General features: G+C 42.7%; 1 protein-coding gene across 2 annotated transcripts in view; it reads right to left on the reverse strand.

The window, feature by feature from the left end:
• LOC126473150 (uncharacterized) overlaps window positions 1-16236 on the reverse strand; it is a 151058-nt gene that overhangs the window by 56259 nt on the left and 78563 nt on the right. For both annotated transcript variants that reach the window (XM_050100009.1, XM_050100008.1), the window contains exon 5: window positions 9250-9425. In XM_050100009.1, the coding sequence (XP_049955966.1) occupies window positions 9250-9425 (176 nt within the window). The remainder of the gene's footprint in view (window positions 1-9249; window positions 9426-16236) is intronic.

The raw sequence follows: 16236 nt of genomic DNA on the forward strand, positions 1-16236 counted from the left end.
AACAGCATTGGAAGCGAATCGACCTCGGCTTGTTCGTCGGAGAATATTTAAGCGGTACGAGTTGCTGTACAGAGAAGTCCCAGAAAATTGTGTAGAAAGGCAGCAGTGCAACTGGGAATATCCAGACGCTCCGTTCAACGCATTCTCAAAAGTGTCCTCCATATGTACCCATACAAGATGACCTGTGCACAGAAGCTCACTGAAGAACAGAAGCAGCAGAGACTACTGTTTGCTCAGTGGGCGGAGGATAGGGAAGATACTCTCAACAACGTTTGGTTTTCAGACGAGGCGCATTTTCATTTAGACGGTGTGGTTAACAAATAAAATGTACGCTTTTGGGCCACTGAAAATCCACAAGTGCTTCATGAACGACAACATTATGCTCCGAGGATTACAGCGTGGGCAGCAATTTCCAGTCACGGACTTGTTGGACCCTTTTTCTTTGAAGATACTGTGAACAGCGAGCGTTATTTGAGCATGTCTTGCAATAGCTCCATTCCACAGCTTCTTGCTACTGCCTTGCCCTTCAACACGCTGTGGTTCATGCACGATGGATCAAGGCCACATACTGCAAACACTGTGTTGGAGTTTTTACACGAGCATTGCAACATATGGATCATTTCACTCAGATTTCCAGGTCGCTGCAATGACGGACAAAATTGGGCCCCCAACAGTCCAGACCTCAATCCATGTGACTTTTTTCTTTGGGGGTACCTAAAGAAAAAAATTTTTCCGAAACGTTCACGTGATTTAATGGAGCTCAGAAGACTTATTCTTCAAGCTTGCAGTGAATTTACGGAAGACATGTGCCGTAGGGTAAACACTAACTTCAGTGTTCGTTTGAAGAAAGTTAGGAAACGAAATGGTGGACATACTGAGCATGTGCTGAGTTAGAACAAATCTCCATGGACGGCTCTTCATTGTAGCATATGTTCCTTTCAGATTGTATTGACAATAAAGGTTATATTCAAAATCAAAAGGGTAACGCATTTCGTGCACCAGCCTGTAGCTAATTAAATTATCTAAAAATTCATTATTAGTCTAGTTATTTATTTTACTTACGTTTTTGTTTTTAATTGTTATTTACGTTTTACATTCTTTTTTCTTGTTTTCCAGTTTTTTAGTTTACCATTTCACATACATGTATTTTGTTAATGAAACACAAATATTCATTAGTATGTAGGAAACCTGCAAATAAATACTTAAAACATAACGCTTTAGCACACCACACACATAAAATGAACAAAATTTGTTCACATAATATACACACCAAAGAACACAATATAAAAAAATTCAACAAGATTTCAAATTGTCACAGATGACCTTCTAAACATCTTGATTTGTATGAAGCATATTTCAGTACATTGGTAAGCCTTTGTGAAGATAATTGATCATTTACTAGTACCTGCAGCTTGATTATATTGTTACTCAAGTGGAGATTGACATCATAATCATTCAACACAACGACATACGAAAATTTTGCACAAAAGTGTTCATTTTTCAAAATAAATTAAAGGTGGTGGGGTGTTTCGCAAAATTTCAAATTGTAACAAAAGTAGATTATGCAATGTGTATTGCGTTATTTTGCCCCCTCTACACACCTTCCAAGTTTCATCAAGATCGTTTATTGACACTTGGAAATATTGCCTTGTGAGAGGCAGAGGGACTGCAACCAGACTGAGTCCAGTTTATACGAGCATATCTCGGACGCCCTCTAGTGACAACTGCGTTCACCTTGTATAATTTATTTACAAATTTTAACAAGAAGTCTCATGTATTAATGTCAAATGCTTTAGATGTTTCGCTTATTGTCAGCCGGTGTGGCCGAGCGGTTCTAGGCGCTACAGTCTGGAACCGCGCAACCACTACGGTCGCAGGTTCGAATCCTGCCTCGGGCATGGATGTGGGTGATGTCCTTATATTAGTTAGGTTTAAGTAGTTCTAAGGTCTGGGGGACTGATGACCTCAGAAGTTAAGTCCCATAGTGCTCAGAGCCATTTGTTTCGCTTATTAATGACAAATTAATTATGTTATGCGTTTTACACAGTTCTTGGTTATTTTTAATAATGCACAATATCAGTATTTTCTCTCTCCCGTCCCTCCTTTCTCCATCCTCCGCCTATCGTTTATGATGCAGGGCCCTACATTTTGCGCAGTGGGTTCGGCAGAATGCTAGACGCCATAGAATGTTCTCAAAAGCGTAATTTTCTGCTGCTACCTTTGTTATGCAAATCTGACTATGTTCTTCTGTTTGAGGAATCATTATTTTTCATTACTCGTGGTTAACCAGGTACTATTACGTTTGAACTAATGGCAACCTATACTGTCAGAAAAAATGCAGCACCCTCATGGACAAAGTCATCTTATTGCCAAGTGAAGTGACACGTAGGTCATCACTGTAGGAGTACATGATAAGAAATTAAGACCACATGTCACAGTAAATGGCATCCAAACAGCTGCATCATTATACTGTATACTCTCCTCCCTCTTATGTATTCACACATACAAACAATCATAGAGGTGCCAAATGACATCTTGCACTAAATTGTTCTAAGTATCTTGCACTTTTCCTTCAAGTTTGTTAACAGCTCTGGCTAGCCACGGAGAACGAGCAAGCTCCCTCCTCATCAGGTCACATACATGTTCAAATGACGAGAGATCTGGTGATCTCGCTGGCCAGATCAGTGGCTGTACGTCACAAAGCGCACGTTAGTGGCAGCAGCCATATGTGGACATGTATTGTCCTGCTGAAAGGTCACGTTGCCTACTGCCTTGGCGCATTGGTAACACCGGTTCCCGTCAGGTCACCGAAGTTAATTGCTGTCGGGCTTGACTAGAACTAGGATGGGTCACCGTCCAGTCTACTGAGCGCTGTTGGCAAGTGGGGTACACACAGCTCTTGTGAGGGCAATTGAGGAGATACTTGAGTCAGAAGCAGTGCCACTGGTCAGGAAAACTGACAACGGCCGGGAGAGTGGTGTGGTGACCATATGCTCCGCCACATCCGCATCCGTTGACGCCTAAAGGACTTGGCTGACACGGCGGCTGGACCGACTGGTACCGTTTGGCCTTTTTTTTTATGGAAATGGCAGTAGCGTGGGGTAACAGCCTGTGCAATGTAGGGGACACTGGTTGCTTTACATACAGGAACACCTAATATGACAGCGAGTTGTAATAGGCGCCCCCACCCCACCACCCCTCACCCCCTCACCATCATGAACCCTGAGATGGGACCCATTGCCGTGGGCGAATCCACACTGGAATAGGCAGCTCACGAAGTCTCCGTCACAGCGATGCAAGTCTATCGCTTGCATATAGACAAAACAAATTCGCATGAGTAAAGACAATAGAGTCTCCAGTCGACACATTCACGGCACCAGAGTAGCTGTGCTTGGCGGTGTCGTTGTGCCTGTGGTAGCCTGGCCACTTTCACATGTGCTCTTAATACTGCTGCTAGCGGACCGTTGCCAGTGGTCCCTCACCACACCTCTGGTACAACATGTGCTCATATTTCGTCCCTTGATGATCTTCAGTCAGCCCTGCTGTTTGCACAACGGCCCGATCTTGATTGCATCTGCACTATGCGGATGTCCAGAACTCGATCTACAGATGTAGGAATGCTCCATAGAACTCTGCTGGAAGCAGTGACACACCACCAATGCACTGTATCACCATGGGCAGCAATCAATCGGTACATCCATCTGGTTTTCCGTTGAGCCACAATGTGTCTCCGAACATATGTCTGAAAATGTTCAGTGGTAGTGTGTACTCATTGGCGGGGCATGGATGCGCCCTAGAATGAATGACGCAAACAGTTTACTTCTGGACTCAGCACAGTAACTGCCTGCATAATCGAGACATAGATCCCACAGACAGGCCTCCTCAGAACCACGTAATCACTGATGCCTGTCACAGATGAATTAATAGCACTACAACCGTTCAACATGCACATATTATATTCTGGTGCCAATGAATACAGTCCTAGTCGATCAGCAAAATTAGCCGCAAAAAGAAGGTTGCCTTCAAACAATTAGTGGAGTTCTGGAAACAGTTTTAATCACTCAAGTAGCCCTCTGATACGATTAACTGAATTTGCGACGATTTCAAGTGGAACTTCAGCCTTAATGAAAAGAAAACCACAAAAATTTCAGACTTTTTCTGTTTCTTTCTTTCAGATTCGTTTGATCGAAAAATCCAATGTTGCCAAAATGAAGAGAATTAAATTTTGCTTCGCTAGAGTACCAAAACTTGGCTATTTGATTATTTTTCGATAGAGAAGCTACGTCAGAAAACGGCAATTTTTCACACATTTCGGATTACAGTCGTGGCTATAAAACGAGCAACCTATTTTATACATAATTTTATAGCGGAGAAGTTGTACAACTCAGAACTGTGTTATCAAAAAGTGAAATAAAGGAAGAATAAAACAAGCTGGTATGTAAATTTCGTTCTTATTCAGTTATAAGCAAATCACGTGATTAACGACCAACGTCAGTTGAATGATTTCTTCCAGTGTTCACTCTTGTTAATTTACTTTTCAGTACACTCAATCTGTACCTACGTAAGTATGCGGGAGACGCAAAAAGCTTTGTTTTACAAGATGTTTGATGTCTTTAAAGACTCAGTTGATTTCGAGAAGCCATAGTTCGATGTAGATGGAGGATTTCTGTTGCATAGAATGGCATGAGCGCAAAAATAACTATTATCTTCCATAATTACAAAGTTAGTCAGCTGAGTGACTCTGCAATCACCGAAAGAACTGCACCGACTTTCATGTTTATGGAACAACGTCAGTAACCATGGCAAAAGGTTCGTTTCTGTCGAGCGAACAAAATAAACAGCGCTTCATTTGATTACAGATTGTAAAACTTCAGGGTGAGCGCTTCAGTATTAAGGGAGCTGTAAAGGACGCCTATATTGTAGTTGTAGTCGCTGCTGCTGACGTTGCTCAGTCGTTTGAGAGGACACCGCCCTTCTGACTGCTCCAGTCCCATTGTCCTCCAACATGTTTCTACTTCACCCAGGTAGATACAGACGAGGCGACGTAGTCTACAGCCTCCCAAATTTCAAATTGTCTCAAGTATCTAGAGAAAATATTTTACTCCTACATGCCTTCAGTGTGTGATAAATGAATTCGTCGTTTTTCGACGGAGGTAAACTGAAACTCCTCGAGGTATTGGAGACGAAAAGCCATCTGCAGAAAGCAACAGACATATTCCGAAGTTCCACTACTACTGCTTCTGACAATGACCAGACTGGACAGAAATTCATGGCAATCGTGCACTGCGAAGATCACAACATTATTAAAGGCGTTTCACTATCATTTCTTTGAAAAATGTGTCAAGAACATCATTCAGTCTCACTTTATTGCCTCCTAAACAAGAAACAGCTCGACAGTATTCCCTGAGAATGTATGTGAGCCCGCAAGATAGGAAAAAAAGCACCCACCAAGTCCTATGCAATGGGTGGAGGGCTTCAAAATTCGGCCTCTTGCCAGTTCCCACTGCTAGGGAAGCAGCATTTGCGGAACTGTAGAATTCATTTCCTGGGCTTGGAATGGTGCGCCATGGAGGTTGTTCTTGCAGGAAAAACATCATTAGGTGTGCCACCGCTTGCAAAGTCCAACACTCCACGCATCTTCCAACTGACATCCCTATTACTGACAATGATGTCTGTGCTACAAATAATGAGATTTTGGAAAAAGGAAGAAGAGATCCGACCAAGGATACGAATATAAAAGAAATGATGATGATGTTTGGTTTGCGCTCGGCTCAAGTGCGCGGTCATCAGCGCCCGTACAAAGTCGCAATTCTTACACAGTCCAATCGAGCCACTGACACGAATGATGATGATGAAATGATGAGAGCAACACAATCACCCTGTCCCCGGGCAGAGAAAAATCCCAACCCGGTCGGGAATCGAACCCGAGACTCCGTGATCCCGAGGCAGTAACGCTAGCCACTAGACCACGAGCTACGGATGATATGGAAGAATCAGAGTTAGTAATCAGAGTTAGTATTATTTGGACACTCATTCACCAAACAAGTGAAGGAGTAACGCTGTAAAATTAAGAAAAATGAAAAAAAAACTGAAGATGTGAATTAAAATTTGTGCTATGGCCAGGACTTGAATCCAGGTCTCCTAGCCTCAATGCAGATGTTCTAACATTACACCACCGCAGCATCATGACTAAAAGACCTGTACGGACTACCCTAGTCCAGCACTCTCCCTAACATTAACTTCAGTTCACGCCTTCACCCCATTTTCCCTTTCCTCAATCGTCAGTATTGCCGAGGCTCTCCGTTATTGGCATAGCACCCCAGATTTGTACGTAATGGAAAAATTCCGCCTGTACCTTAAGCATAGGTGATCTATTGATCTGTTGGGATTACATTTTACTTGTGACACTGCTATTGTGATGTAATGGTTAGCACGTCGGTCTAGTGAGCACGAATCCTGGGTTTAAATCATGGTTGTGGCACAAATCTTATTCATTTCTTCTGCTTCTGCACTATATGGTAACGTTGAGTCTTATATGTCTCAAGGAAAATGTAATTACATCAGACTGTACTTAGCTACACACTAATCTTTTACTCTAAGGTGCTTTGATTCACTGTATTACTTAAACATAATTACGTTTTTACTTTAACATAATCATATGTAACCCAGATTATTGTCAACTGACTTAACTTTCTCCATTCCCAATAAAACAATAACAACTAACGTATTTCTTTTCAATAATACCTCTGTAAACAAATCTTTTGCCCTATCTGTAATGTTAATATATTATATTATGGGCTAATTTTACAGTATCACTCGATAACTGTATGTTAAGAACTATTTACCAGTGACAAAAATAAAAATAAATAAATAATGGAAAATTCATTGAACAGAAACAGTACAACTAAAAAACCAGTGCCAAGTTGCAAATTTAATTTTTTTAAGTACTCGATGATTAGTTTCCGTCCGGGACCCATTTTCAAATCATCGTAACATTGTAAGAAATAGTATTTTCGAAAACGCAAAAAACCATTTAAAAATGTGCAAACCACATACACAGCGCACACAGAATTTTTTCAGTCGTGTTTGCTAAGTTGCTTGGTTTTGTACCGTAGTATTGTGATAAAACGTGTCCAGGTTTAGTGTCAGGTACCACATTTTTTCCTAAGTTATCAGTGTTATCATAAATTGAGAAATCTTATGTAGTAGCTGGCGGCAACTGTGTTTTCTGTAGTTGTAGTATCACCGTTCATTGTTAGGTTTGCTTTGCTCATCTGCTGCGCAATATGTGACGTATTGTAAGACAAAGAGCCAACCGAAGAAGTGAAGAGTACACTACGGGATCAATAGTATCCGGACACCCCCAGAAACATACGTTTTGCATAATAATTGCATTGTGCTGCAATTACTGCCAGGTACTCCATATCAGCAACCTCAGTAGGCATTAGACATCTTGAGAGAGCAGAATGGGGCGCTCCGCGGAACTCACGGACTTCGAACGTGGTCAGGTGATTGGGTGTCACTTGTGTCATACGTCTGTACGCGAGATTTCCACACTTCTAAATATCACAAGGTCCACTGTTTCCGATGTGATAGTGAAGTGGAAACGTGGAGGGATATGTACAGCACAAAAGCTTACAGGCCGACCTCGTCTGATGACTGACAGAGACCGCCGACAGTTGAAGAGGGGCGTAATGTGTAATAGGCAGACATACATCCAGACCATCACACAGGAATTCGAAACTGCATCAGGATCTACTGCAAGTACTATGACAGTTAGGCGGGAGGTGAAAAAACATGGAATTCATCGCCGAGCGGCTGCTCATAAGACACACATCACGTAAATGCAAAACGACGCCTCGCTTGGTGTAAGGAGCGTAAAGATTGGCAATTGAGCAGTGGAAAAGCGTTGTGTGGAGTGACGAATCACGGTACACAATGTGGCAATCTGATGGCAGGGTGTGGGTGTGGCGAATTCCTGGTGAACCTCGTCTGCCGGCGTGTGTAGTGCCAACAGTAAAATTCGGAGGCGGTGGTGTTATGGTGTGGTCGTGTTTCTCATGGAGGGAGCTTGCACCCATTGTTGTTTTGCGTGGCACTATCAAATGGTTCAAATGGCTCTGAGCACTATGGGACTTAACTTCTGAGGTCATCAGTACCTCTAGAACTTTTGTATTACAAAAATGGCTCTAAGCACTATGGGACTTAACATCTGAGGTCATCAGTCCCCTAGACTTAGAACTACTTAAACCTAACTAACCTAAGGACATCACACACATCCATGTCCGAGGCAGGATTCGAACCTGCGACCGTAGCGGTCTCACGGTTCCAGACTGTAGCGCCTAGAACCGCTCGGCCATCACGGCCAGCTGTGGCACTATCACGGCGCAGCCCTATATTGATGTTTTAAGCACATTCTTGCTTCCCATTGTTCAAGAGCAATTCGGGGCGGCGATTGCATCTTCTAGCTCGATCAAGCACCTGTTCATAATGCACGGCGTGTGGCGGAGTGGTTACACGATAATAACATCCCTGTAATGGACTGGCTTGCACAGAGTCCTGACCTGAATCCGTTAGAACACCTTTGGGATGCTTTGGAACGACGAATTCGTGTCAGTCCTCACCTACCGACGTCGATACCTCTCCTCAGTTCAGCACTGCGTGAAGAAGGGGCTGGTGTGCCCCAAGAAATCTTCCAGCACCTGATTGAACATATGCCTGCGAGAGTGGAAGCTGTCATGGAAGCTAAGAGTGGGCTAACACCGTATTGAATTCCACCGTTACCGATGGAGGGCGCCAGGAACTTGTAAGTCATTTTCAGCCAGGTGTCCGGATACTTTTGATCACATAGTGTGTTGGAATCCCAACACTTCGTAAATGAGCAGTTGTAATATCTCCTTCACTGTGGCCTATAAGTCACATTTTTCTGCTCCAGCCCGAATTAAGCGATCTAAGTAGCTTGTGTAACAGTAAAGAAAGCAGCGAGAAAAGTAAAACAATGAGTTCGGAAAGAAAGATTCAAATGGCTCTAAACACTATGGGACTTAACATCCGAGGTCATCAGTCCCTTAGACTTAGAACTACTTAAACTTAACTAACCTAAGGATATCACACACACCCATGCCCGAGGCAGGATTCGAACCTGCGGCTGTAGCAGCTGCGTGGTTCCGGACTGAAGCGCCTAGAACAGCTCGACCACGGTGGCCAGCGATGAGTTCGACAAATATTTGAATTCACACGGGCTTATACCTAAGTATGTACTTCCCAGGCGTCTTCTTGTCCTCTTCCACCTTGTAGTACGGTATCTGCTCGCTGAGTGTCCTCACATCGCGCACCCAACCCTTTAACTTCGTGTGCAGCATATCTCTCACGCGTTCCATGTCCTTAATCCATACATGGAGCCGCTCTTCATTCGTGTGATTTCCCTGAAACACACAGAAAATAATTCAGATTATTTGCATGATATTCACAAACAGCAGGTATTCTCAACTTACACTTATAGGTACCGCTATCACGCTATTACATAACTTTAAAGTTATTGTCAGTACATGATTACGCTTTAAATAATGTACAGTAATTACAACACTCACGCAAAGAAAGTGTCTAGCGATGTCTTATCGAACATAAACAATTCTCGGCCTATAGCAGCACATAAGAGAGGTGCAGTTTTTCTCCGAAGTTACAGTACATTCTTTCGGGACGTAATAATGCACGCTGTAGCCGTAATATGTCTGGATTAAATGTTCTAAGGATGCCAGACAAGTCAAGCACCCAAATGTGTAGCCACCTCACGTGGCTGGGACCCCAAGATGATTTTATTCAATTTTTTATCAATTTTCGAGAAGACAAACGTGAGTTCGTTGGCTATCGCGCCAAAATCTTACTCCTTGCCAATGCTGTGAGAAACATGGAAACATGTTGTCACCGTTTACATACGTAATGATGTGCAACAACAGCTTTGTATCAGAAAAATTATCTGTGTTAGTTGTGCACATATTAATTGCTCAAAATGCTTCAAATGGTTCTGAGCGCTATGGGACTTAACATCTGAGGTAATCAGTCCCCTAGACTTAAACCTAACTAACCTACGGACATCACATACACCAATGCCCGAGGCAGGATTCGAACCTACGACCGTAGCACCAGCGCGGTTCCGGACTGAGGGGCCTAGAACCGCTCGGTCACAGCGGCCGGCTATTAATTGTCAGTTTGACACTTTTGTATAATTTCGTTGCTCGCTTTTACTAAAAATTTTTGTTTTTTGGTCGTCACTTGATATGTTATCTATTTCTGAAGGCCACCCCATGAACCATGGACCTTGCCGTTGGTGGGGAAGCTTGCGTGTCTCTACGATACAGATAGCCGTATCGTAGGTGCAACCACAACGGAGGGGCATCTGTTGAGAGGCCAGACAAACGCATGGTTCCTGAAGAGGGTCAGCAGCCTTTTCAGTAGTTGCAGGGGCAACAGTCTGGATGATTGACTGATCTGGCCTTTTAACACTAACCAAAACGGCCTTGCTGTTGTGGTGCTGCGAACGGCTGAAAGCAAGGGGAAACTACAGCCGTAATTTTTCCCGAGGGCATGCAGCTTTACTGTATGGTTAAATGATGATGGCGTCCTCTTGGGTAAAATATTCCGGAGGTAAAATAGTTCCCCATTCGGATCTCCGGGAGGGGCTACTCAGGAGGACGTCGTTACCAGGAGAAAGAAAACTGGCATTCTACAGATCGGAGCTTGGAATGTCAGATCCCTTAATCGGGCAGGTAGGTTAGAAAATTTAAAAAGGGAAATGGATCGGTTAAAGTTAGATATAGTGGGAATTAGTGAAGTTCGGTGGCAGGAGAAACAAGACTTCTGGTTATGTGAATACAGGGTTACAAGTACCAAATCAAATAGGGGTAATGCAGGAGTAGGTTTAATAATTGATAAAAAAATAGAAGTGCGGGTAAGCTACTACAAACAGCATAGTGAACGTATTATAGCGGCCAAGATAGACACGAAGCCCATGCCTACTACAGTAGTACAAGTTTATATGCCAACGAGCTCTGCAGATGACGAAGAAGTTGAAGAAATGTATGATGAGATAAAAGAAATTATTCAGGTAGTGAAGGGCGACGAAAATTTAATAGTCATGGGTGTCTGGAATTCGGTAGTAGGAGAAGGGAGAGAAGGAAACGTAGCAGGTGAATAAGGATTGCGGCTAAGAAATGAAAGAGGAAGCCGCCTGGTAGAATTTTGCACACAGCACAACTTAATCATAGCTAACACTTGGTTCAAGAATCAAAAAAGAAGGTTGTATACATGGAAGAAGCCTGGAGATACTAACAGATTGCAGATAGATTACATAATGGTAAGACAGATTTAGGAACCAGGTTTTAAATTGCAAGACATTTCCAGGGGCATATGTCGACTCTGACCACAATCTATTGGTCATGAACTGTAGATTAAAACTGAAGAAATTGCAAAAAGGTGGACCTGCATAAACTGACTAAACCAGAGGTTGTACAGAGTTTCAGGGAGAGCATAAGGGAACAATTTACAGGAATAGGGGAAAGAAATACAGTAGAAGACGAATGGGTAGCTCTGAGGGATGAAGTAGTGAAGGCAGCAGAGGATCAAGTAGGTAAAAAGACGAGGGCTAGTATAAATCCTTGGGTAACAGAAGAAATATTGAATTTAATTGATGAAAGGAGAAAATATAAAAATTCAGTAAATGAAGCAGGCAAAAAGGAATACAAACGTCTCAAAAATGAGATCGACAGGAAGTGCAAAATGACTAAGCAGGCATGGCTGGAGGACAAATGTAAGGATGTAGAGGCTTATCTCACTAGGGGTAAGATAGATAGAGCCTACAGGAAAATTAAAGAGACCTTTGGAGAAAAGAGAGCCACTCGTATGAATATCAAGAGCTCAGATGGAAACCCAGTTCTAAGCAAAGAGGGGAAAGCAGAAAGGTGGAAGGAGTATATAGAGGGTCTATACAAGGGCGATATACTTGAGGACAATATTATGGAAATGGAAGAGGATGTAGATGAAGATGAAATGTGAGATACGATACTGCATGAAGAGTTTGACAGAGCACTGAAAGACCTGAGTCGAAACAGGGCTCCGGGAGTAGACAACATTCCATTAGAACTACTGATGGCCTTGGGAGAGCCAGTCCTGACAAACCTCTATCATCTGATGAGCAAGATGAACGATACAGGCGAAATACCCTCACACTTCATCAGTTTAATAAGTCACAGCTGCAAAATACTAACGCGAATTATTTACAGACGAATGGAAAAACTGGTAGAAGCCGACCTCGGGGAAGATCAGTTTGGATTCCGTAGAAATGTTGGAACACGTGAGGCAATACTGACCTTACGACTTATCTTAGAAGGAAGATTAAGGAAAGGCAAACCTACGTTTCTAGCATTTGTTGACTTAGAGAAAGCTTTAGACAAAGTTGACTGGAATACTCTCTAAAGGTGGCAGGGGAAAAATACAGCGAGCGAAAGGCTATTTACAATTTGTACAGAAACCAGATGGCAGTTATAAGAGTCGATGGACATGAAAGGGAAGCAGTGGTTGGGAAGGGAGTGAGACAGTGTTGTAGCCTCTCCGCGATGTTATTCAGTCTGTATATTGAGCAATCAGTAAAGGAAACAAAAGAAAAATTTGGAGTAGGTATTAAAATCCAGGGAGAAGAAATAAAAACTTTGAGGTTCGCCGATGACATTGTAATTCTGTCAGAGACAGCAAAGGACTTGGAAGAGCAGTTGAACGGAATGGACAGTATCTTGAAAGGAGGATATAAGATGAACATCAACAAAAGCAAAACGAGGATAATGGAATGTAGTCGAATTAAGTCGGGTGATGCTGAGGGAATTAGATTAGGAAATGAGACACTTAAAGTAGTAAAGGAGTTTTGCTATTTGGGGAGCAAAATAACTGATGATGGTCGAAGTAGAGAGGATATAAAATGTAAACTGGCAATGGCAAGGAAAGCGTTTCTGAAGAAGTGAAATTTGTTAACATCGAGTGTAGATTTTAGTGTCAGGAAGTCGTTTCTGAAAGTATTTGTATGGAGTGTAGCCACGTATGGAAGTGAGACATGGACAATAAACAGTTTGGACAAGAAGAGAATAGAAGCTTTTGAAATGTGGTGCTACAGAATAATGTTGAAGATTAGGTGGGTAGATCACGTAACTAATGAGGAGGTATTGAATAGGATTGGGGAGAAGAGAAGTTTGTGGCACAACTTGACTAGAAGAAGGGATCGGTTGGTAGGACTTATCCTGAGGCATCAAGGGATCACAAATTTAGCATTGGAGGGCAGTGTGGAGGGTAAAAGTCGTAGAGGGAGACCAAGAGATGAATACACTAAGCAGATTCAGAAGGATGTAGGTTGCAGAAGGTACTGGGAGATGAAGGAGCTTGCACAGGATAGATTAGCATAGAGAGCTGCATCAAACCAGTCTCAGGACTGAAGACCACAACAACAACAACAACAACAATTTCTGAAGGTGTCTCGAATGGTGTCGATTAGAAGGTATGTACTTTACTGTGTCCCGAGCGCTACGGTGAGGGCTGTACGCGTCGCAAGACGCTAAAACGTTGTAGCTATATTCATTAATCGTGGAGTATGCTGAAAAAAATAATAGTTCCACTTTTTGTCATCAGGTGAAAATATGACGCTGTAAGCAATCAGAATATGATATGGTGCAGAAAATTGTAAGGAACGATCGAACAGATTATTACTGTGGTTCTGGCCATGTTTAGCAGGATATGGCCATAAACTACAGCATGCGTTCAGCATGGTCACCAAACTCAGGAACATGCTATATCCGTAACACGGCATGGTTGACAACTGCCCGCAGCATATTCGCTCTAATCAGAACGATATGTCGCCGTGTGATGCCTTTCAGCTCGGGAGGCATCCGGATAGATCGCTGATAAACACGATCTTTCAGAAATCCCCACAACCAAAAGTGACATGGACCTAGGTCGGGAGATTTGGAAGGCCACATATCTTGAAACTACCTAGAGATAGTGAGGTCGTTACCGAAGACATCTCGAAGCAAATCTTTCACCTGACGAACTACATGTGGTGTCGCCCTATCTTACATGAAAATATTGAAGCAGACACAGTCGTGTTCTCGCAAAGCTGGAATCACGTGATCTACAAGGAGATTCTTATAACTTGCAGATGTCACTGTTCTCCTAACAGGCCCACGAGTTGTCACAACCTCTAAAAAAAAAAAAAAAAAAAAAAAAAAAAAAAAAAAAAAAAAAAAAAAAAAAAGCCGGACCGAATGTAGGAACTTGTTAAACCACACCACATAGTTACATTACTCGAGTTCCTGGACAGCATTTCGAGGAGTAGAAACTCATGTGGGACAGTTCTGCGAATTTACGGCAGCATGCAGAGTAGAATGTGCCTCCGTCGAAAGAATATTCTCCGGCCATCTGTCATCCATTTCTATGTGCGCCAAAAAACGAGGGGCACAGTCACGACGTTATAACCTATCGGGAATCCGATATATCATTATTTAAAAAACACCATCGCCGTTTCTCGATGCACAGAAAAGAAGTATCGATACATCGTTATATCAACGGACAATATATCGAGGTATCGGCCTATAAAAATATCGGCTGCACATCGAAAATATACTGCTGGTTTTGGAGGTGTATATTTAAGTACTGATTTATTATTAGATATTGTGTATTTCAAAAAGCTATCAGCCTGCTTATCACCTTTAGAGCAAGAATTGAAAGAAAAACGATGCACGTTTAGCCTTGGCGATAACCACTTTGCTAAGAACGTTACCTGCATATGAGTGACATAATAAAAGGTGTCCGATGGGACTATCGTTCGGTTTCGTCCCATATCGGATTTGTCCGGTACACTTCATGTGAACTTCCCTGTTTTTTCATTTCTGCAAATACCAGCGACCTAGCGCCGAGTGCCGATTACGTCATTATTTCCCCTCACTACTCTCCGCCTGCCGCAAAGACCAGTCTCGTCATTTAGATTTTTGTTCATAAATTTTAGCAACTGTTTTTGAAGAATGTTGATGTGAAGAAGTAGCGCATTACTTGCGTTAAAGTTGTTCTATTTTTTAATGCAAGTGGTATACTACTTCTTCACATCGGAAATCTTGTTATCCCATTGACACCCCTGGCTGTCCAGCCATTTCTGCCTCATGTGTATAATTTAAGCAGCCTGTAATCTGCAACAGAGGTAAAATCTGTACCGGAAATTTTAGATCTAGATTACAACATAAAAAAAATCAAGTGAGCATGTGAGAAAGGTTTGGTATGTCAGTTCTGATGCTTAATGCTGCTGTAGTGTATCTTTTTTGGGTTGTAGTAGGTGCAAAAGAGCCGTCTACGAATAACAATTACCACTTGCTGGCGTTCTTATACTAGTGAGATGGTGTTTCTGATGTGTGATGCGCTTTGCACATGTGTTGTATGTGTTTCCCCGCGTGTGTATGTGCTTCCGGTGTTCAAAGTATCTCATTCTAAAATTTATGTTTGCCTTTCACATTTATGCTGAATAACCGCCATTTCACGTTAACTGACATTATGTTTCTACTGCTGAATTTGTTTGAAGTTTTGCCGAGTGTCTGTAAATTTGCTTTTCACTGTCACCACGAATTATCTCAGGTATGTGATAGAAAGTTTCTCTCTTCATCTCATATTTTTCTAAATCTTGTCTAGTTCCTCCGATAACCGAGGACACGGTGAACGGTACTTTCCAAGCTCTTCTCGAGAGAGATATAGGTTAGAATGGATTCCAGCCTCCTGGGTACCGCCATAAACTGACGAAGAAGGTCGGACGCACTGTGTCCAAGCTGTCGTACGATGTTATCGGGCGAACTCTGCTGGCGACGCCCGGCCATCGTTGTCGACGCCGATGAACGAGAAGCGCAGTCACATGGAAGCGGTAGAGGGTCACACAGCCACTTCGTGCCAGATCTGCGCCATGTGTAGAACTCCCAAGCGTCCATTGTGCTCTACTGCGCCCGGTGATCTTTGAACTGAATATACGAGTTAATAATGGTTCAGATGGCTCTAAGCACTATGGAACTTAGCATCTGAGGTCATCAGTCCCCTAGATTTAGAACTACTTACACCTAACTAACCTAACGACATTACACAGTTCCATGCCCGAGGCAGGATTCGAACCTGCGATCGTAGCAGCAGTGCGGTTCCGGACTGCAGCGCCTAGAACCGCTCGGCCAC

The sequence above is a fragment of the Schistocerca serialis genome, chromosome 4 (genome assembly GCF_023864345.2).
Source record: "Schistocerca serialis cubense isolate TAMUIC-IGC-003099 chromosome 4, iqSchSeri2.2, whole genome shotgun sequence".
Classification (NCBI taxonomy): domain Eukaryota; kingdom Metazoa; phylum Arthropoda; class Insecta; order Orthoptera; family Acrididae; genus Schistocerca; species Schistocerca serialis.